The sequence below is a fragment of the Colletotrichum karsti genome (assembly GCF_011947395.1).
Source record: "Colletotrichum karsti strain CkLH20 chromosome Unknown Scaffold66, whole genome shotgun sequence".
Lineage (NCBI taxonomy): Eukaryota > Fungi > Ascomycota > Sordariomycetes > Glomerellales > Glomerellaceae > Colletotrichum > Colletotrichum karsti.
Genome location: NW_024065966.1, coordinates 218,264 through 240,609, shown reverse-complemented (window position 1 = coordinate 240,609; position 22,346 = coordinate 218,264). Strand labels below are relative to the sequence as shown.

General features: G+C 46.8%; 9 protein-coding genes across 9 annotated transcripts; 6 read left to right on the top strand and 3 right to left on the bottom strand.

The window, feature by feature from the left end:
* Nucleotides 1–523: 523 nt before the first annotated feature.
* On the bottom strand, nt 524–1,186 carry CkaCkLH20_12890 (uncharacterized protein; the record flags this gene model as incomplete). The annotated part of the gene is made up of 1 exon (XM_038895602.1): nt 524–1,186. One exon carries the CDS (start codon nt 1,184–1,186, stop codon nt 524–526), a length of 663 nt encoding a protein of 220 aa, XP_038739164.1.
* A 3,671-nt stretch (nt 1,187–4,857) lies between these two features.
* Nucleotides 4,858–6,356, top strand: CkaCkLH20_12889 (uncharacterized protein; the record flags this gene model as incomplete). The annotated part of the gene is made up of 2 exons (XM_038895601.1): nt 4,858–4,891; nt 4,963–6,356. 2 exons carry the CDS (start codon nt 4,858–4,860, stop codon nt 6,354–6,356), a joined length of 1,428 nt encoding a protein of 475 aa, XP_038739163.1.
* Nucleotides 6,357–7,045: 689 nt separating this feature from the next.
* Nucleotides 7,046–7,846, top strand: CkaCkLH20_12888 (uncharacterized protein; the record flags this gene model as incomplete). The annotated part of the gene is made up of 1 exon (XM_038895600.1): nt 7,046–7,846. One exon carries the CDS (start codon nt 7,046–7,048, stop codon nt 7,844–7,846), a length of 801 nt encoding a protein of 266 aa, XP_038739162.1.
* A 571-nt stretch (nt 7,847–8,417) lies between these two features.
* On the top strand, nt 8,418–8,753 carry CkaCkLH20_12887 (uncharacterized protein; the record flags this gene model as incomplete). The annotated part of the gene is made up of 2 exons (XM_038895599.1): nt 8,418–8,539; nt 8,618–8,753. The coding sequence occupies 2 exons, from the start codon at nt 8,418–8,420 to the stop codon at nt 8,751–8,753; spliced, it is 258 nt and encodes an 85-aa protein (XP_038739161.1).
* Nucleotides 8,754–10,520: 1,767 nt separating this feature from the next.
* Nucleotides 10,521–12,455, top strand: CkaCkLH20_12886 (uncharacterized protein; the record flags this gene model as incomplete). Its single annotated transcript, XM_038895598.1, has 1 exon — nt 10,521–12,455. The coding sequence occupies one exon, from the start codon at nt 10,521–10,523 to the stop codon at nt 12,453–12,455; it is 1,935 nt and encodes a 644-aa protein (XP_038739160.1).
* Nucleotides 12,456–13,284: 829 nt separating this feature from the next.
* Nucleotides 13,285–13,631, top strand: CkaCkLH20_12885 (uncharacterized protein; the record flags this gene model as incomplete). The annotated part of the gene is made up of 2 exons (XM_038895597.1): nt 13,285–13,504; nt 13,579–13,631. The coding sequence occupies 2 exons, from the start codon at nt 13,285–13,287 to the stop codon at nt 13,629–13,631; spliced, it is 273 nt and encodes a 90-aa protein (XP_038739159.1).
* Nucleotides 13,632–13,862: 231 nt separating this feature from the next.
* CkaCkLH20_12884 (calcium/proton exchanger) lies at nt 13,863–15,485 on the bottom strand (the record flags this gene model as incomplete). Its single annotated transcript, XM_038895596.1, has 3 exons — nt 13,863–14,021; nt 14,090–14,310; nt 14,369–15,485. 3 exons carry the CDS (start codon nt 15,483–15,485, stop codon nt 13,863–13,865), a joined length of 1,497 nt encoding a protein of 498 aa, XP_038739158.1.
* A 2,235-nt stretch (nt 15,486–17,720) lies between these two features.
* CkaCkLH20_12883 (putative salicylate hydroxylase) lies at nt 17,721–19,048 on the bottom strand (the record flags this gene model as incomplete). The annotated part of the gene is made up of 3 exons (XM_038895595.1): nt 17,721–18,096; nt 18,149–18,521; nt 18,583–19,048. 3 exons carry the CDS (start codon nt 19,046–19,048, stop codon nt 17,721–17,723), a joined length of 1,215 nt encoding a protein of 404 aa, XP_038739157.1.
* Nucleotides 19,049–19,715: 667 nt separating this feature from the next.
* CkaCkLH20_12882 (uncharacterized protein) lies at nt 19,716–21,646 on the top strand (the record flags this gene model as incomplete). The annotated part of the gene is made up of 3 exons (XM_038895594.1): nt 19,716–19,760; nt 19,799–19,924; nt 19,982–21,646. 3 exons carry the CDS (start codon nt 19,716–19,718, stop codon nt 21,644–21,646), a joined length of 1,836 nt encoding a protein of 611 aa, XP_038739156.1.
* Between the last annotated feature and the right edge of the window lie 700 nt (nt 21,647–22,346).

Genomic DNA, 22,346 nt, shown 5'->3' with positions numbered 1-22,346 from the left:
TCACCGGATCAGAGTAACTCCGATGCCGGTTGTAGCTTCCCCCATTACCAGTGGCTCCCAAGCTCCAGTTCCACTGTCCTTCCTTGACCCCGATGGTGTCTCCTTATCCCCAAGCTTGGACTCATGGACCCCTTGTAGAGATTCGCGCAAATGGCGCTCCGTTCTTGGAATTCGGTCCGGCGATGAGGAGAAACAGCGACCACGGCTTGGCTTTAGAGAAGGTCCGCGGCTTCTCGGATGCAACACTCGATCTTGTGCAGCGGCAGCTGAATCGGGGCAGGCCTGGACCTATATCTTGGCGGTTAGCAACAGGCGAGGCCTTGCAACGAACGCAGGTAATGAGGGAGAGAGTCCCGTACCTGTTGTACTTGGGGGGACGGATGTACGGCGTCGGCAGCTTTGTTGCGTCGCTGACGAAGTCGGATGGGAAAAGCTTCAGGCAGGCGTTCGCCTTGGTGATCCGAGTCCAATTCATGATCCTCCTAGCGCGGATGACATTTCCGTCGCAGTCCTCAACCGCCACCTAGGCGGCAATAACGCAGTCGTTAATATCTTTCAGAACCGCAGCCGCCATTTCGTGGGATCGGTCCGCCTCGTCGTCAGTCCGGATGTTGTGGTATGGTATCTTGAGTCCAATGGCCAATCGGACCTCGCCGCCAGGCATCATGATGAAGCTCTGCAGTCTCTCTTCAAGCGCCTGCTTAGTTTTCGGGTTCGCGTGAGAGATCTCAAAGATGGTGTGCGGGACGACAGGTCGCGGCTCCTCAGGCGTCGCGGCAGACCAGGAGCCGTCGGGGTAGAGGGTTTTGACAGCGCGCTGGCCGAGGGAGGAGAGCTTGTAATCAGGCAGGGCGGCGTTGAAAATCGGATGTGCCTCGTTGTACACGATGTTACCGATGTGATCTTGAACGTAGCTGTGGATTGGGCCTTGGCTCATCTTGAATCGGAGGGTCGCGAGATTGTTTTGGGGAAGAACCTCGAGTTCGGTTCGAAGTTTTGCAAGGGCAATGGTCGAGTCTTGGGCAAGGAGAGGGAGGAGTTGACGGTAGGCGACTAAGGAGAAGTGCATGGAAGAGCCCCAGCAGCTGCAGAGCGGGCTCCCGTGACTACCAGTAAGGACGCAAGAAGCAGCATCGCGAGCCATGTCCATCGCGTCGGACACTGCAGTGTCGGTTGGCATGTTCATCTAGCAGTGAGTGTAGAGGTTAGCGCTTGGTGCACGCCAATATCAAGAGAACAGGAGGGTTCTCATACCTTGGAGTACGCGTCGCACGGGAAAACAGCCAAGATGGTGGTTGTTTTTGTTGTTTGTGGGAGAGGGTGCAAATGATTTGTGTGAATGGATGTGAGTTCACGCGTGAGGAAGGTGGAAAGGTGCAAACAAATGAAGGAGGTGCCTTAGAGAGGTGCTTTGTCTGATAAGATATGATAAGATAAGATAAGCTTAGATCTTACGCCTACCTACCTTCTATTATCTCTTTTTTATTCTCTTTTTTCGTAACACCTAACGATTATACCTTTTCCTTCCGTTATCTTCTAATAGAATTTCTTAAAGCATATATTAATGTGTCTAAATAGAAGTAGATGTAATATATATTAAAAATTTCTAGTTCCTTAGAAGATTAAGTGAGGTCTTCTTTAAAGGTTAATCTAGAATTTATCTTATATCTTAGCGCTAAGATATATATCTACTATTAATATTATTTCTAAAATTAATACTAATTAATATCTATAGAATTAGTAAGCTCTAAGAGCTAGTATATAGAGGTAATAAACTAGGGCTATTCTAAAGAGTAATACTAAATTAAGACTATAAGAGAAATTAAAAGAGAAGATAAGTAAGTTTAAAATAAGCCCTTACTATTAGCCTAGGTCTTAAGAATAAGATTTTTTAGTCTATTTAAAATTATTTATTTAAAGTATTAAAAACCTAGTAGATAATTTTACGTTTTAGTTTAGTTTTAATTATATATAGAGTAGAGTAGACACTATAGATTATAATTAAGTAACATTTTAAACTTTATCTTATTAAAGCCTTCCCTACTTACCTTTTACCAACTAGATTAAACTTTAATTAATAGCTATACTACCTTTTAGATCTACTTTCTCTAATACTAAATAACGTTACATTAAAGTATTATAACCTATTAGATATAACTAATAAAGAATAGCCTACTAAGATACTAAGTAGTTATAATAATATCTTTATATATAGGATTATAGAAATATATAGGGTTTCCTAAGAAATAGAAGAATTATAATATAAGTTATATAATAATAAGATAAGAGATTAAATCTATATATTTAGGATATAATATTTATATTAAAGAAAGATAAAAGCTATATATTAAGAATATAGAAGCTATATAAGAGAAATATAGCATTTAATAGAAGGACTATTTAAGACTTATATATAGAATAAACTTAAGCTTATTTAAGTATAAACTTCTATAGTTCTTTAGTAATTTACTTTATAATTACTCTTATTAATACTTTAAACTATATCTAAATAATAATTACTTTAAAACTCTTATTGAAAACTTAATTAATTATTAAGATCTTTAAAGACCTATAATTACTTAATTAGGCCTATAAAATAACTATAAACTATTTACTATTATTAACCTCTAACTTACTTTAAATATAAACTTATTATTAGTTAGCTAGCTATAATATAAAGCTTAGGTTTATAGATACTACTATATAAAGGCGCTAGTATATTAGCTTAGTAGCGCTTATAACGTAGGGGTTTAGGAGCTATATATCCTAGGGGGAGCCTAGACTTTAGTACTATAGAATCCTAGGACTAGTATATCTATAAGAAATAAGCACTAGAGTTTAGGCGCTAATCCTAAGATATAAATATATCTTAGGATTTAGATTTACTAGCCCTATATAGTCCTAGGATTTTAGGGCTATTAGTAAATAGGTCTTAGGATTTATAGTATACTTAGCCTTATAGGTCTTAGGATTTAAGTATACCTTATATAAGGGATCTTAGGATTTAGGCTTACCTTACTTAATAGATCTTAAGATTCTAACTTATTTTAGTAAATAGGTCTCTAGACTTAAGTATATCTTATTAAATATTTTAAGACTTAATACTTATATTAATAATTAGATACTATAAGCACTTAAATCCTAAGATATATTTAGCTTAAGAACTTAGATCTTAGGATTTAGGCTTTAGATTTTAATAGCTAGTAGTAGGAACTAAAGCTATAAGCTTAGCCTTAAAGTTTAATATTATTATTAATCCTAATTTTATTAGCCTTATAGATTAAGTTCCTATTTACTATTAGTTAATAGCTATTATAACTATTTTATTTTAAGAAGATAATATTTATATTATACTAAAGTTTTTAGAAGTACTTAAAGACTTAATAAATTTCTAAAGACTATTTAATATTATATATAAGTATTCTTATAATTTACCTATCTAAAGGTTAATATAATAATCTCTATTTAAGTTAAATATACTACTTACCTTAAGGTATTATACTATATTATTAATATTACTAAATATTATAAAAAGGTAATAATATACTTTAAAGAGTTTAATACTAAAAAAGATTAATACTATATCCTTTAGGTCTATTCTACTATTTACTATAATATTATCTTTAGAGATATCTTCTAGTTAACTTTCTATTAGTTTAATACTAAAAAGTTTAAGCTAAATTATAGGAATAAAAAAGGGTTAACTCCTAAAAACTATATCTAAAGAAAGGATAAAACTCTTAATATCTTTCTATAATATTAAGTACTAATTATTATATTAATCTAATAAAAATAAGAAAATAATTCTTTTATTTTCTATAATTTAATAACTTATCTATAAATACTAAAGGATAGATATATATTACTATAAGCCTTAGTAATATAGATATTAAAATATAATATATAGATATAGCTATAATATTAAGTATTTAAATAGTAAAAATTTAAATAAGAAAAATAAAGTATAATATAATCTAACCTATATATAGTATAGTAGTCTTTTATTTAGTATATAACTTATTATTAGATATACTCTCTATATTTACTATAAGAGTAATAAGTTATTAAGATAAATTAATAATTATAATTATAATTATACTAAGTAATATTATCTATATTTACTATATAAAAGATAAATATAGGGGAAGAATATAAAAAGAGAATTCTAAGGGGTATTAGGGATTTTATTTTTACTACTTATATTATCTCTCCTTATTTCCTAATTCTCTATTTATTATAACTAGTTTTTAGGTTTAATAAATAGGCTTAAGTTAGCTATTAGCGCTTATATAAATACTATTTTATTACTCTATCCCTACTTACCTTAAAATTATATTAGGTATTACTTTACTACTTAAAAGTAGTAACTATAAGGTAAGTAGCTAGGAGAGGTAATTATACCTAAATAAGAGAGTAAAGTGCTACTTTTTTTCTGATTTAACTCTATTACTATATTGCATATGAAACTTATCAAACTGCGTTTTTCCCCACTGTGATTGAATTTGTGCTATAGCTACATTCTGATTCTCTAACAACTATAAGAAAACAAACCTGCTTAGTAAGAGATGATCTTCTTGTTGTTGGGACACATGTTCGTTTGCTGGGCTTCGAACTCGGAATGCCTGTACAGCTGAAACTCGTGATCCTTCAAGACATAAATGTGGGCCTAGCGGTCAATAGTGGAGCATTCTTGTTCTTTTTCTTCTGGAAAACGGCTTCCCCAGCCTCCCGTCGGGCCGCCCTCGAGGCGAATTCGTCCGAGAGTCCTGTCTGTAAGTATGTTAAAAGATCCAGTCCATCGGATCAAAGTTCTGCTTGCTGCCATTCCTCATACCTGGACACTGTAGACGTTTCATGATGAATGACACCGATGAGTTTTTGAGGTACGCGAGTAAGTATGCCCTCATCTGTATGCTCCAAGGGCGTTATGGGCGCGTTTTGTGTAGGCTAACAACCACGAAGGCCCCAATGAGCAGCGAACAATCAGTCGAGAGGATCTCGGCTTCTATCACGCCGTCATCATCGGCGCCATCTATCAACTTGAGAATGGGCTTACCATTGACTCGCCACAATCCTTATTTGGACCTTTGACGCACTGTATCGAACAGCACCCCTTCTTGAGCGTGAAAGTTGGCGACAGACACAGCGAAAAATCATTCTACGAGCGGGCAGCCAAGATCAACCTCGAAAAGCATGTCGAAGTTCTCGAAGCGCGTCATGCCAGTGACTCTGAGAGATGGAGGGCGATTGAGGAACTTCAGAGGGCCAACCTGGATCGACCTTTCGATCACTCGGGACCCCCTTGGAGAGTTATTGTCTTGCACCTTTCCAGAACGGAAAAGTTCATCGCTTTTGCTTGGTCACATGCGCTCGGAGATGGTCCTACAGGAACTTCATTCCATCGATCACTGCTCAAAGCGATTAGAACCAACCTTGGAACGACATCCGCAGCCCCCTCAGTCATCACGCCACCTCGGCAACCCCTTGGAATGCCATTCGATACTCCGGAACGCCTTCCGATTTCGTGGTCATTTCTTCTTGGCCCTTTGATTGCAGTTCTGCTTCCTACGTTCATGGCGAATTGGCTAGGAGTCAAAGCACAGGCTGTCAACCTGGACGATGGCACCTGGACTGGATTTTTTGCATTTTTCGACGTAGAGAAGACTCGCACTAAAGTTTTGCTGCAAACCATCAAAGCTCCTCTGGTCAACGCAGCACTCCAAGAAGCGAAGAAGCACGACGCGAAGTTGACTGGCTTGCTCCACCAGCTCATTGCGCGAGGGATGAGCAAAGCCTTCGGAGGGTCTCATATCACCAATTTCGTTTCTCAAACGGCAGTCAACATGCGCAAGTCCGTTGGAGCACCTACTTACGAGATGGGCGAGTTTGTTTCAGCTAGATATCTTGTCCACCCAAAACGCTGTTCTTCTGGCCCACTTTCCGATGAAGAATGGTTTGCCGCAAGCTCAAGCACGAAGCAGTTTGCCGAAACTGCGGTGTCTTTGAAGGATCAGCCAATCGGACTACTCAGATACGTTCCCAGCATCAGGAGCTGGCTGATGTCCAAGCTGGGCCAACGCCGAGACTGCTCGCATGAAGTGAGCAATATTGGTGCCTTTGAAGACGAGGAGATTGGAAATACCGGCAAAGCACGTATCAGCCACTTCGTGTTCTCTCAACCTGGACACGTTTCGAGCGCGCCAATATGCTTCAACATATCCTCTGTCAAGCATGGTGCTTTGGTGTACACGGTGACTTGGCCAACGGGGGCGCTTGGCGTCAAAGAAGCAGAGGAGGAGCGCATGGTGAGCTTGATTTGCGAATCCATCAACTCGGACTTTGAAGCCTTTGAGTAGAGTTGAGCTACGTATGAGTTACTTCTGTATAATTGAAAAAGTTGAATGTCAACAGAATAATAACTTGAAAGAGACGTTTGGTGTCCAGAATCGTCGATAAACACGCCCACGACGCACGAGATTTCTTTCTCTATGCCAATTTTCCGATTTCACATGATTCAAGTAGTTACAATGAGTCCACAAGCAGGCGTTGTGATTGTCATCTCTTCTGTCTTCCCCTGAGGCGTTGGAGAATCGAGGCCAACGCAGTAGTGGATAGATCAACCGCTCAAATGTCGTGTTAGCAGTTGCAATACGACGCCGCGCAATACAATGCAGTCAAACTTCATTTTCCTTTCGCTCTATTCGACATCTCGCCATACCCAACGAGTACGCATTTGACATTCAGATGCTGTATCGAGACATACCTCGACGTTCTTCCACCTTAACTGGGCTTTGACTTTACCGAACTTTAATCTCTTGGATGAAACACCCGCCATTTTCAAAATTCAAGAAGAAATTCTCCCGCCTTTGTGACGTCACATTCGTGCAACCGGGAAGACTAAGCTCGTGTTCACTACTAGCCCATTGCCCCTGAATCCTTTCGATCCTTCGCTCATTCCGGTCGCATGAGGAGAGATATAAAATCCTTCAACATCCCCATCCCTGATATAGCAATAGTAAGCTCAACACAGAACACTTTCGTCGCCATGGTTTACATACCCCCGAACACAAACGTCCCGAAGATTACGGCGTATTTGACCACGAGCCTCTCCCCAGAGGACTTAGCGACGGTCAAGAAAGCTTTTGAGCTTGGCGCATGCTCAAGATTCTGTCCAATTCTTGAAATGGTCATCAAAGACGAGCCCTTGTATCACAATAAGTCGCACGCCGATATCCGCCACGCCGAAGATGTCGCAGGTCGGAAAGAGGGCTTCGTTGTCATTGACGATTGCGCAGTAGATGATGAAGCAATCTGGTTCATCGATACTTTCGCCACTGAAGATCAGGTTGAAGATGGAGAAGTTGAGAGCACCGACGTTCTTCTCAAAATCCTCATCAAGACCGATTGCCTACCGCTCACCTGGATAAACTACGACATTGCCAACATCGACATAATGGAGGACTTGGGCAATTGCGGGGTCGAAATGCCCCTTGCGATGGATTACAAACAAGAGACTCCCAGTAACTGCGGCGGTTTGAATATGAAGGAACAACAGAAGCACCAGTCTCTGTGGCTTACAGCTGAGCCCGGCGACTTTGAGGAATCAACGGACCCGGACCTACTGGACAACTTTCGTCCGCGTCCTGATAAGGTTGCAAAACTCTACAAGCAGGTGGCAGAGGAGCACGGAGTTGTCGCTGAGTGGACAATTCCTTCAGCCGCCCGACCGATCGAACTCCCTGATGGAACGAAGAAAACATTTCCGCAGGGAAGTGTCGTTCTACAACACAAGTGGAACCCGAAATATCCTTGGCCTGACTACAAGTGGCCAGATGAATCACTTTGAGACAGCCATCTAATAGAGGAAGACAACATGATATTGAATCAATACCACGCTTTGGATATATGATTCTTATAGCTTGATTTTTTTGCTTGCGACATTCATCAGCTCGAAAGTACACCAATCTGGCCCATTGAAAGTTTGCCGTTACAAGCACCGTCGCTGTATTCGTTGGTTCCTAGGTCTTTTCCCCAGCCATATCAATAGACAATAAATTACACCTTGGACTTCATTCTTAAAGCAAAACAGCATGCAATCAAAGTCTTCAAATGACACAATCTGTCGAATCACCTTGCACATCAGGTTAAGGCATGAGTAATTGGGCTTTTATTGTTGGTGTGGTAACATCACTTCCGCCTCAAGGCAGACAACGAACATCCTCAAGCTTTCTTTGTAATGAGACATCCAACATCACAAGAAGCTCTTTCCTTAAATAGCGCACCAAAAGAGGCAGGCTCTCTTGGTAATCGAAACAGTGGCTCCTGCCTGAATTCTCATCTTATCACTATTCTCCAAACTCCCAACTCCAATAATCTCGTCAACCCCCACCACTTGAACTGCCCACGCTCACGCCGCGATGAGCTCTCACAGCAGCAGCCAGCGTCCTCGGTACCGGTCGCTTGATGGCGACTACAGTGATGATGATGAGTTCATGGTCGGTCCACCCATGACTGGAATAACGGTGCCGCCTCATCTCAAGTGAGTCGAGATTTGCAATTTTTCCCATCGCAAGAACGCTCCTTATCTGAACTCCCACTCACTAACTGCTTTTCGCAGGATCATCCACATCCCTCCGAACAACGATGACGCTCACACTCCAAAGGGTTTGCCGAAGCCGGGGTGCGGAACTTCGATGGCAATCGCCGCGACTCAGCTCGCCACCTGGATCTCCACGCCGGTGTTCGTTGTCTAGAAGATGATGGCTTCGATCAAGTACCCTGGCGGCAGTCGCGAGAATTCTGGAGACGACGACGAAGACTTTAGCAGTCCTAATCCATACGAGCAAAGATACGGGCGTCAATGGGCCGGAATGCGGGCACGTCGCCCATTCGATGGCCTCGACGACGATGGTGACGGTGGTCGCATATTGTTGTTGTCGCCACGGGATACTGAGATTTCGACACAGGGGGGCCTTTTCAGGCGCATTGGCCGAGTCTTATCACGTTCTTCTGATTGAAACTGCTGCTTGCGGGCCTGAAATGCACCGAATGACCGGTTTTGAATCCAACGAGGGGCCGATAGGGGCATGCATGCTAAATGGCTTCACTGATGGGCACGGGGGCCAGACGGATATCATTGCGAAGGCAATATCAGGGCCGAACAATATCACGCAGCGTTTCTCCTTCAAATCAAACAAATCCATTGAATCTCTCCCTCTCTTGCTGTGTCTTCTTCTCACTGACTTGAAAAATAACAATGAAATAAAGGGGGAAAAGTTTGCAGGCTCATCAGTGACATTCCAGCAAGCGAACTACACTGCAGCTGTGAGTACATAGAGTGAGGGGATTTCTCCACTCGCTATCTTTTTCTGACCAATAGCGAATTTTACGGCCGAGAGATTTGGAGAAAAGAGTGGAGATGACTGACACCAGCTTGTACCTACCGCTGTGCCTTGGTTCTTTCGCGTTCGAATTTCTCAATCACGTCAGGCCGTCTTTCCGCCTGCAACATCGTTTGTCGCAGCTACTGATTAATGAGGTCGATTGCCAGCCGACGACCAAAAACACACAAAAAGGGGCGACATCGGACTTCTGAAGAGATGATTTTTTAGTGCCAGATTGCCTGCCGAGTCATTGCATCCCTAACTTTCCTCTCGGCCACGAGGCACCCTTGACCAGGTTCGTCGATGGGGCTCAGTGAATGAATGTCATGTTTCTTGTTCCCATTGTTGACGAAGGAGCTCTCCCACTCTATTTCCGAGCCGCTAGTCAATATATTCACAATGAAGCCCATCTTGGAGTCCGAGCATCCTCAGAAAGTCTGCAACCACTGGATAATCTCCCAGCGGCCTCTTTTCTCCGAGGTTTTTGTATCGTCGTCTCTTTAATCCAAGGTTACATTGTCGCGATAAGGCTCGTTCGATCTCATGGCTACTACCTTTTGATAAGACGTGCTTATCTTAGTAATGAGTCTGTGGGGGCCAGCGCCAGATTTCTTACCCCTCTTCGCTGCCACCCTCGGGCCGTCACTTCAACTTGTTCTTCTTCTCCTGTGCTTCATTGTACGTGTTCTTCATTGTACGTGAGCTCAGTATTATTCTATCCTTCTTGCACTGTTCCCCGCGCTCAATCGATTCGCTGCGCCAAGCACTAAGATGGTGCGCGCACCGCGGATACGATCCAGCATTGCGTGCGCTAGGTGCAGGAGATCCAAGACAAAGTGCGACAACACCGGCCGACTGGATGCACCCTGTGAGAACTGTATCAAGACCGGCAACAAATGCGTTTGGCCGCTGCCTACTGCTGTTTCAATAAAGGAGTCCGATCGTCCATCTTCTGTTCACGACTCATACGACACGTTAGCATCATCTCCAGCTAGGCACAAGAGGCCAAGGAGACGAGCGACTCACACGCAGACTGGCGACACTAGCAGCTCCGGAGATATCTTCGTCCTTCAACGCATCAGCAGGTCATTATGGGACAAAATACTGGCCACATATCAACGTCACTTCGCCACAGAGCTGCCCTTCTTACATACACCAACTCTCAAGAACAGGATATACGACCTGACTGCCCGTCAAAAGCCGGTGGCATTTGATGCACAACTTGTCCTTCTCGGCCTTCTAGCTCTGACGGCGAGGTACCACCCTGAGCTTCTGAACGACGTCAAGTCTACCCCCGAAGACTTGTCCATTGACTCAAACATCTGCTCTGGAGACGTACCCGAAGTTTTCGCCAGAGCTTTGGACAAATCATTGGGCTCGTTTGTGTCAGCAACCTCTATCGGATCAGTTGAGCGAGTGCAGGCCTTGTTGATCCTCGGCCTCTACGAATGGATTTCGCTAAACCATGAAGGTCTTCGAGCCTGGATGTTGGTTGGTGCCGCAGGTCGCATGGCTCAGGCGCTCAAACTTGGACACGAAACCAAGAACAGCAGTTCTGGCAGTTCCGCTCATCGAATCGGCGCGGCTTCGGAAGAGTTCATCATCAATCACGAGATCAGGCGACGAACGATGTACAGCTGTTTCATTTTCGATCGACTAATCTCCTGCGGAAAAGAACGCCCCTCGCTCATCCGCTCGGAAGATCTTCAGATTCATCTCCCCTGCTCCAAGGAGAACTTCGATCTCAGCCGTCAGGTCACCACTGCTTTCTTTACAGATGATACCCTATCGGCACCGCATCGAAAAATCAGCATACTTGGCCATTTTGTGCATCTAGTTAATCTCTGGGGCCGAATATCACATTACACCAACGCAGGGGGAAGATTTCTGGACAAACGACGACCTCCTTGGGATCGCGAATCGATGTTCTTCCGGCTTCGCCAAGATATCGACTCCTTCAGCAGTGACCTTGAGGTGTCCGGCGTATTTCTCAACTTCAGCCCCTCGAACTACTTTCGCCACGAAGGGACATCCAACACTTACATCCTACTGCATCTGCTGATGGCTCTTTGCAAGATAATGCTACATCGACAATACCTCCCCTTCATTCCCATCAAGTGCTCGAGACCGGATGGTCCGTTAGATGAGCCCACGTTTCCATCAGAAGACGTGCCCGATGGATTTTGGATAGAAAGCGCCCGCGAGCTTTTCAAATCAAGCAAAACGGTGTCTGATATAATCGAGCTCTCTCAAGACAAACTCCCACACTCCCCGCTTGTCGCTTTCGTCATCTATACTGCTTCGTTCACCGGAATATATGCGTGGTATTTTCCACAAATGGATACCGAAGGCTATTTGGCAAGTCGGCACGGCGAGCAGGAACATTCCACTGAAGCGCGATCCATAGATGCAGTCTCGGGTCCAACGAGACTAATGTTTGACGCCCTGTCAGAGCTTGCCAAATACTCGGGTGTAGCATCGGCTTTTGTCTCGAGATACAACGAGGTGGACCAGTACTTTCATTCCATGGTTCAGGACTACCACCGTAACTTGAGAAATCGCATGATATCTCAGCTAACCGGGGAAAAGCTGGGTGTACGTATGGGCGGCGACACTGGGGGTCTTGAGGAGTGGGTCCTCAAATCGGACAGAATGGTGAGCAACAGCTCCATCATCAAAGAAGACGACAACCCGGAGCACATCCCGCCAGTTGGGAGTGGAAATGAGAACACGGACTCGAGGATGCAAAGTAGTCATCGAGACAGCAGATGCGAGGATCTGAACACGCGAATTCGAACGCCACCTCGGGAAGCGTGGACATCTTTTGGGCCCAACGACCCTATCGGCTCCGCAGGAACCCGGAACGAATTGCCTCCGCGTAACGAGAGATTTGTTGAGACAGGCGGGCATATGCAGTCTCCCCCATTATCATCTGCTCCTTCTCATGTCACGGGCGCTGACCCTGGGCTCTGGGATGGCGGCGACGAGTGGAGTTGGGCGTTTCTTCATGACATGTACTTGGGCAGTGTGGCTATCGACTCTGGAAATGGATTTCCGGACCCTTCTTCATGAGACGTTGCGTTACAAGCGTTTGATTGTTTCTCTTGTTCAGAGTCTCTTCACCGCTGAATTTGCTAAGTTTTCTTTTTGGACTTCACTGCTTCAGTCCCGTTGGATGGCAACTGGCGGCTGGATGTGCGGAAGGCGAGTCCAGCCGAGATTGCGCGGCAGCGGAAGTTGAGGTCATGGCTCTTCCCTTCTCCATTTGTTTTTCGTAGTGGTGGCACTGCGAGCACTGGCTCGTGGGCTCGAGTTGCTGGAGAACATACCCGGGTGATCAACATTGAGACAACCTTTCTTGGGCACTCCAAGAGGGTCTGGTCGATCAAGTCGTATTCCGCTTCCCCTGACTCACCGCCCTCTTTTGAAAGGTGGTTCTGGTCTTATTCTTATAACCACGAAAGCTACTTGCAGCCATTATTGCTTGACGAGAGGGCCGCAGAGGTTCGGTTACATGCAAGTTGAAAGCTACTGCAAGTCGTGTGATCAAAATCACATTAAGAAACATGGAAACCGTGGGAAATTAATTTTTCAATATCTGCATAGAGGAGCCTCGGGTCGGAAATCGGTGCCCCTGATGGCCAAGCCGCCTGCCTGAGTCGCTTATCCTTTGGTTTATCACAGCCTCTAATACCTCCACATTGACCTGTATGGCAGATCGTAACTTATAGTTCAGGTCAGCCTGGACAGTCTCCCTGCCGGATATTCAACAGCCCGGCAGGTAAACGGACATAAATACAGTGAGCCTTTCATCCATCATCGATGTAAAATTCCTCGATTCAATTCAAATCCCCAATCTACACTTTGTTCTAATCTTCACAACTCTCACAATTCTCCCACCATGCAATTCATTCAAATCGCATCCCTTTTCGCCGTCATGGCAGCTTCTGTCTTTGCCGACGCCAACGTCGGTTCCAGCTGTGATGGAAACGCCTACGACTGTGTTGCGGGCGGCTCTGGGATTGCCGTCTGTGACGGTGCCAAATGGCAGCTCGCCTCCGAGTGTGGCAGTTGCCCAAATGCCTGCATGTTCCCTCCTGGCACCAAGGTTCCTTACTGCCGTTGCTAAAGGAATAACATGGCGTAAGACTGATTTAAGCCTTTACGTGCATACTTTGCTGACGAAGAGTAGCAGATGTCTCCAGGTTCAGGAACGGCGGCTGGGTCAGGCAAATGGACGCAACGTAAAAGAAGAAGTTGTTGAAGATGTGCATGGGAAGCAACATAAACTCAATTGCGGTCCTGAAATCAGGTTGCAATGGCATTTTCTCACGCCATTGACGAGGATGTACATAGGGACTCTATCATGTGTGCTCGCGACAGCGATATCATCGCTGAGATCCGACACAAAGGAGTGCTATTGGGTAACTTAGAAGGCCATCTAAATTCAATCTTCACTGTTTCCGAGAATGCCGATCTTCAATCACGCAGGCTCTGTGTCAAGAGCTCTTGGATTTGTCGGAGCATTTCAACGCTCATGGTGACGTTAACAAGATCCGACCCTTGGATACCGTTGGAAGTTGCAATATCTGGGTTGGGATAGTACCAACATGCAATCGCAATGATCACATATATAACCTAGAGTTCTTAGCAATTGCAACGAAAGACTTGATACAAGAGTTATTGGACTGCCACGCATGACTTACGACAAGCAAAGCTCCCTCAAGCCAGTTTGATTCACCATCTCGTAGGAAATTACCCACCACAAGAATGGAGAGCACAAGCAAGCCGATCATGAAAATTTCAAAGTTGAGGTCCATTGGCTTGCCCAAAGCCCAACCGACGAGAACAACTAGTGGACCGTTGAAGAGGGCGGTTTGGATTGAAGGGGCGAGACAATGATAGAGAGCTACGTTGATGACTCCGTCTGAAAGCAGGTTAGAATCTCGTGACTAGAAGTACTTGACATCAGCCGAGAAACTTACCCCAGGCCTCATCGACGGCGGTCAAATGCTCCGCAGCTTTCTCTACCAAGGGAAGTAGGATCAAGCCCAGAAACTGGTCGGGAATGCCACTCTCAACGACATCCTCAATTCCCTGAACGAGAAAGATGAGCAGCAGTGTTACCAATGCCAATGAAAGCGTGAGAGCAAGGGCTGTCTCTGTCAGCGTGAACTTTGGTTTCTCCATATCCTCCTCGCGATCAGCATCACGATGCTCATCCATCTCAATAACCTCGTCAAATATACTATGCTGGCTGCTCGCTTGGTACCAGACGTAGAGGAAGAAGGCCACAATCAAGGCAATTGATGTGGCCTGGCTGATCCGCAAGACATCAGCGTGCAAAGTACCTTCGGTAAACTTTTCGTGGAATGCCACCTTGAGACCAGGAATATCGAGCAAGACCTCAGACTTGAGGGCGGAGTAGAACGCGCTTGGGATGAGCAGCCCAAATGCGGCAACTAGCAGAAGCCCGGTGCCAACCTCGGAGACAATGGCGTGGAACTTTTGGCTGGCGTGACGTATTCCGCCGAAGAAGAAGCAGAGCCCGAGGCAAAGCAACAAGTTTGTCAGAATACTTCCGAGGATTGCAGCCTGGATGATGGGGATCAAATTTCCTTCATCACCATTGCCCCCATCGGCGTTGTGTTTGGTGATGAGAACCACGAACAGGATGATTTCGACGATGGACCCGAACGTGGTTTCGATCAAGATGCCAGCCACTTTGGGCATCTTCCGAGCAAACTCCTGCCCTGCGAAACCTAAGAGGTTTGCGGTCGGCACCACGGCCACATAGGCTGTTGCGAATTTCCACAGGTGAAGTCCGGGGAGGCAATTCAGGGCGATTGCTACGGGCACGATGGGCCAGAGGACATTGACCAGCATAGACGCGGTACAAGAACTCCGCCACAGCACCCTCAAGAATTGGCGTAGGTGAAAGCCGCTTCTTCCGCTCTCGCCCTCATGAGCAATCCGGCTCGAGATATTTTGGTGGACGGTGCGGAACGCGGTGGTTGGGAGGAGCGGGGTCGTTTCGTGGCTGTGCTCCGTGTCGCCGTTGCCGGCCGGGGCCGATGAACGGGGCCCGTGTATGTCCGTCATGCTGGGCGGGAGAATATAGTGGCTGACCTGTGGCAAACAAAGTGTCGCGACGATTTGCGAGGTTATCAGCAAGGTTATCGTTGGATAAAAATGAGATGAAAACGGCTGGAATGACCAACGTCAACCGAGAGCGAAAGGGGGCTTGTCGTGGACGAGATTGAACGCGACGTTGAAAATCTTGGCATGCGTGGAAACTTGGCACCATTGGCATTTGTCTCACGCAACCCATGTAAACCACTAGCAGGCGCGATTCCTATTCGAGGGTGGTACAATGTATCATCCTCGTGCAGACCTACTATGACATCTTCATGCTGTGGTGTCAGGGGAGAAGGATCTGGATCGGCCTAGTGTTGTTGGAGCTGTGCTCCGTGAAGGCCAGACTCATGTGTCTATTGTATCAAATGTGTCAATATTCTGATTTGCTCAGCCTGAGAACCCACTTAGGCCTGTATTCTTTGCTCTCATCCCACGGTACATACAAACTCCAACGCTGCCAGAGACAGCAAGCTGCGGTCCTGAATCCGCACCTCAACGGCAAGCAGTCGGATCATCCTCACCCTCCTCAGACATTCTGGGAGGAACACGATCTTCCAGAACACGCCTGAGACACATGAGATGCTTACCTACTGCGGCCGTCATGACACACATGAACTTGAGAGCTTGAGGATTTGCCAATTAAGAAACGAAGGCCGAGCGCTGTGGTCTGACCCCACCTGATGCCGGCAGCCCTGGGCGCCCGTTTGCCGGGATGGTTCCATGTGCGTTGCCTTCCCCGCAGTCCGTCCGCACAAGACAATGAGTAGAACCCCGAGCAACACAATCGTAATCGTGGAGGCTCGGCTTGCCACGCCCCGGCTACATCGGTGCCAAGAACAACAGCCACACAGGCTGTGTCGAATATGTTGTCCACAAGATACCACTAATCCACCGAATGCTTGATGCTGAATCTGCAAAGCAACACTGCGTCGGCCGAGCTTTCAGTCTGACACATGAGCAATGCCGCATAGTTCAATTCTGCGTCTTTCAGTTTCTGATCACGGGCATATAGTGACTTGTTGAACGCACAAAACCTTAAACGGAGGGTAACGGCCGTTCGCTATGGCGGCTACAGGCGGAAACAGCTTGTTCGACATCAGATGATGTTTGATGAGGAGACAGACGCGAAACCTAGAAAGGTGCATGATCTCGTGATCAGGTACCCCGCCACCTCCTCTTCATGGCTTCATACCTCCCGCCCGAGGTTGAGAACATTAAAGCAAGCTGTCACCTTCCTTCCCCAGACTTGGCTGCGATCCTTACATCACATCAAAGCAAACAGCTCTACCACGAACCACAAGCAGATAACGTCACTGAGAGCTACCTAACACATCAAATCAGGTTCAAGGTCTACTCTTCTCTCTTCTTTGGACAACCATCTTGCAATTTAATCTCTTGCTAGCTTGTCCCACCAACCGCCAAACTGGCTTCATCCACAGAACATCTCCTCCCACCCATCAACATCAAGATGTCTGAGAGTCCGACCACCCCCGGCCGTGGAACAGACCCTCAAAGTCCAACTATCACAGGCATCCCTTCGATCCTTACGGTCCTTCGAGAGCCAGAGTCCTTTGATGACGAACGGCGTGTCTATCGCCACACAGCCCCCGAGACCGCGTCGAGGCTGGCAAGAGAAACGCTCATTAGCATGTGCAAGACTATCGGAGTGGTTGGAGCACAGCTCAACAATGGCACCAACGATTCCGACTTCCAACTCAGGCAGCTCATCCACTTGGCGCGTAATATAACGAAAAGATTGGATAGCCCGGAGACCAACGGTCATCCTCCTCGGTTCGACTAGGCGTACGGGTCGGCGCAAAACCAGTGTCCTGGTTGCAAAATGACAACGGAGTTCTCTTACGGATGGCGGGCATCGTCCTACTACGAGCCGGGTTGTTGGGGAGAAGTTGCAATTCGACTGGCTGGTCAAGCCGTAAAATTGAAAGCAGATGTTTCTATGGTACTCTGCCTACATGGACATAGTGGCTCTTCACGGATATTGTCTGGAGATGGATCGCCTGGAAGGGGCAGTACGGAAGCCGGCAAATATGAGTCAGAAACAAAGAAATAAGAGATCGGCACTGATGAGTTGCGAGGAATTTCATCATGGATAACTTGAGCAGAATAAATGTCAAATCTACATCAGTCTACACGCCGCTGCCTCCTGTCTCGGGAACTCTACCCTTGCGGAGCGATTGATCAATTGTTAGAGACGGTTCCTCTCTTGATCTCGTCGCGGATACCCGAGTAAGTCCAGTTGAACTCCATGTTCTTCCACGCGTTCACCTCGTTCAGCTCCCGGCTGGCCAAGCGCGTGTTGAGTTGAACGTGTGATGCTCTCGGTCGTCGAGCCGAATCCCACTGTTTCAAAATGCTTGGCACATCATCTCGAGTCACTCCCGGATCAAGAAGAAGCCCAAGGCCTTCGGCATCTTCGATGGCCTGGGCAGCACCCTGCCCTTGGAATGGAGCCATAGCATGGGAGGCATCTCCGACGAGCACAGCACGCCCACGAACGTAAGTCGGCAGCGGGTCGTGGTCGCGCAACTCCCAGACTCGAATCTCCTCTGCATATCTAGGATGAAATTAGTTACAATTCACGCTGAGATTTCGTGAGATGCACTTACTGCATGAACTGCTTGCAAAGCGGCGGGAAGTCTTTGAAGATTTCAAGGACCTCGCTCAGGTCACCAGTGTCGAACCAAGATTCGCGTGCTCCGTGCTTCAAATAATGATTTGGGAATGCACAACTGAAGTTCACGTACTTGAAGTTCTGGCAAGGGTAAGTGATGAGAGCTCGGTTGGTCCCATCATCAGTTCTCATGATGGAAAGGAAGCCCCCAGCCTCCGGATCCCACCATTCATGGAGACGGCCGACAGCCTTCATAGCGTTCTCTGCCGAGACAAGGAACCTGAAGATACTCTGACCTGTCGCAACAACTCCGAAATCTCCACTACCAATAACCTTTGCCTTCAATTCAGTGTGAATTCCAGCAGCAACTGAGTCAACGTTGTCAGTGTTGCCCCTTGTCAGTTGAGATGAAGAAGACTGACGACATACCCACAACGACATCCGAAGCAATCTGCTCTCCAGTCTCTAGGGTGACGGTACCACTCTCAGTGTCGACATCTGTCACTTTCGTCTCGTAGCGAATCGTAGGCGTGTTTCCGGGACCTTCTTCAGTTGCCAGGCGAATCAACTCCTTCCTAATATCGGCCCTCAGCTGGACCATCCAGCTCGCACCCCAGCGGTCAGGGTTGTCGACAGGAATAGTCTTGACGAGATCTCCGGTTTTCGCATCGTATGCCCGCAGCCCTTTACAAACAACCGATTGGACTCGCTTGGAATCCCACCCGAGAGAATCGAGAATCTTGATCACGTTCGGGCCGAGGCCGATTCCCTGTCCTCCCGCAACCTGAGATGCATCGCCCCGTTCTATAATGGAAACGTCCGCAGCACGTCGAAGAACCGCAGCTGAAGCTGTGCCGGCAATTCCAGATCCAATGATGACAACTTTGAGAGGCATGGTGACTGAGACGTAGACTTGAACTTATGGAGAAGAAAGAAAGGGGTAAAATTTTCTTTGATCAGAAATCTGAAAAACAACTTGTGTAAGAGCCGGTTTGAGATTTTCAGTGAATCAGCTTGCGTTCGGAACGCCATTGTTGAAGACATTATGATCGACTTTATATAGAGTCTGCCTTGCTATGGTCGAACCTGTCAACATACTCTTAGGATTTCTATGAGCCCACAAGAAGGCGATGATCACACAAACGGCGCAGAACGGCGTTGATGTGGTCCACAACGCTCGGCCTCGGCGTTCTCGGACAGGCTTGTCCAAATAGAGTTATATCATCACCGTTTATCGCCGGACCCCTTTTCCGACTGACCTAGAACTGATGCAGCCGCGTCGCAACTTGATTCGTTTATATGATTGGTCTACCAAGTCTAAGCAAGGATGTTCTCGACGGGTTCTCGCAGATCCATTTAGAATTCCGAATGAACGTGCGCGCGGCCAGATGTCCATATATGTGCGAAATGTCCACCAAACAATTATCGCCGTCCAGCACCGAACGCCGCGCCGTTAGATACTTCACCGTATTTCCTTCTCAACATGCAGTCCCAAATCAGTACTTGGCAGTCACTCTCCCACCGCCGGAAACAGAGAGTGGTAGTGTCGTGCCTACCATGCCATGGGCGGAAGATCAAGTGCAACAGGGGTCGCCCGTGTGACCGATGTACGTCGGCCGGTAGGGCTGACAAGTGTACCTACCAGCAAGCCGGAGATGCCGCCAAGCCCAATAGAGAGCCAGCGCGGTCAGATTACCCCGTGGTTGCTTCGTTTGCAGAAGGAAAAGCGCGCACAGGAACATCAACTTCGTGGGCGAGACTACTATGGGATGTAAGCATGCAGTTCCAGCATGAAATGTTACAGTTTCTTGGTACTAATTCCTTCTAGTTCGAGGAAGCCCGCGACTATTTTTTCGGACTTGATACCGAATACAGTTACATGTTAAAGAGAGTGAAGGGGCTCAAAAGCCTCTTCTCCCCAAGACAGAGCACCAACTTTCCTTTTGGAGATCCGTCGAGTGATCTGCAGTCGCGAGAGTACTTGCTCTCACAGCTTCCTGCACGAGAAATTGTCGAAGCGCTGCTCCATAACTACATGCGCACCTACGAAAAGCTCTTTCCGCTTTGGCATCAACCATCGTTCGATCAGAACATGAAGGATTTCTGGGAGTCTCCTCAATTTGTCGAGCGGACTTTCTTGGCTCAGATATACATGATGCTCGCATTGAGCTGTCATTCCGCTCCTGATGGTGTGGCGGCTCTGCGTCAGCTTGACTTGGTCGAGCTGTCCCACACCTTCTTCGGTCTTGCGGATGCAGCTTTCAAAGGCTCACAGTTTATGATGGTCCACGACCTCGCGGTTCTCAGGACACTCTGCATGGCTGCAATCGCGAAGATCATGGACCTCATTACCTTCAACGACGCTAGAAGCTGCTCATTACTCATGGGCCTGGTCGTGAGACTAGCCGAGAACATGTCAATGCACAGGCAACCGAGCCTGTTTGTTGGAATGTCCCAGTCTGAGGGATTGACCAGGCAGAGAATCTGGACGACCATTACCTATCTTGATCTTGCGACCTCCGTGAGCACGAGTTTACCGCCCCTCATTCGACCCGACGATCATGATGTGTTTTCTATGTCAGACCTTCCGGAGAATTCAGCAAAAGGGTGTGATGCCGACGAACTTGCTGGATTCCAAAATCTGCTATCCGAGGCTTTACCACTTGCATCTTCCATTATCAGCACAGCCAACTCTGTGAAGCCTGAGGTTATTTACGACGAGGTCGAAAAGACGGATAAAAAGCTGCGCAATATTCTGAACAGGCTCAACAAGGTTGAAATGGGTGACGGAGTTGATGCGTTCTCTCTTCAAGGCATCATGCTGCAGAGGGCAATGCTTCAAATATTCGTTCGTCGAATGCTGCTGATCTTACACGAGCCATTTGCGAGGGACCCTAAGCTATCGACTGGATACAAGACATCGCGCTTCGCTGTTATGGAATGCTCACTCGCCTTGGTTCTCTGCCACGGCAGTCTGAGTGAAGCTGCGACCCTTGGCAACCCAGTGGAATGGTTCCTCAACTTTTTCAAAGAAGACTTTGGCATTGCTGCAATCTACGTCACTCGAGCGATCCGCAGAAACGACTTTGATACAGATGCGCATCTGTTACCCCACACTTGTCCCAGAGAAATAGCTTGGACGGCACTGAGAAGGTCAGCCGAGATACTGGAGGAGCATGCGGGAGACTCGGTGAACCATTTTCGAATATACATGGGAGTAGTCCATCTTGTGGCAGCACTAGAGGCGCTAGATTCAGGAATTCCGATGCTGGAGAAGATGCTTGAGGCTGGCCGAACAGTCATCCGCAAAATTCATGAGAAAAAAGGTGTCGAGGTTGGCGACATGGACCTTTCGCCAGCGGCAGAGGTTACCCCTAGCAACTCGGATGAGATGGACAACTACCAGCCTGATGACTGGGTGCCCTTTGGCCGAGCGTGGCTGCAACTCGATCAGGAGTCCGAATCTCCAAATCAACAGAGTTTGTTTTTCTGATACCGGATTCGAGGAGCATGCAGGTGCAGTCAAGACTGGTCAGTTACTGTGGTTTGATGTGCTAGGCTTTTGTTACACCCGGACCGCCAAGGTCATTGCATACTGCTGGACGGAAGAGAATATACCAGAGAAGTACCAGAAACAGTCGTGACATAGATGAATGCTCCACCATTCTTTACTCGTGCATTATTTCTCTCTATGGTATCGTTCGTTGGAAGGTACATGTACTGCTCCCAGCTTGTCCGGGTCGGCCGGCAGTGTGCGCTCAGCTTGATCCAGTAGAATTCCGCCGTCATTGACATTGTTCCCGTAGTTTTGAGCCTGAATAGCAAGCGAATGTTTCAGTCAAGTGTAGAACGTCGAATATCCACTACTAACGGCATTATGCCAGTCGGGTTGTTGCATTGAAGCTGACTGTTTTGTTTTGCTCTTTTTGAATGCTTCTAAGTGGACTCAATGTGCATAAGAACTGGAGCAATATTTAGCTCATGATACATAGGCCTAGATAAACTTCCTCTGGTCAACGTTTCCGCCGTCGTTTTACAGCATCATGCTGCGGCTTCTTGGGAGCAGTCTGATCTAGTATTCGGCCAACAACGGCCGTTGCCGCGGCTCAGTCAACAGTCGAAACAGAGCGAAAGCCAGCTGGACATCCGGTAGTTGGAATTAAACGTTCCTTGCATTGAGGTGAAGGATGGTA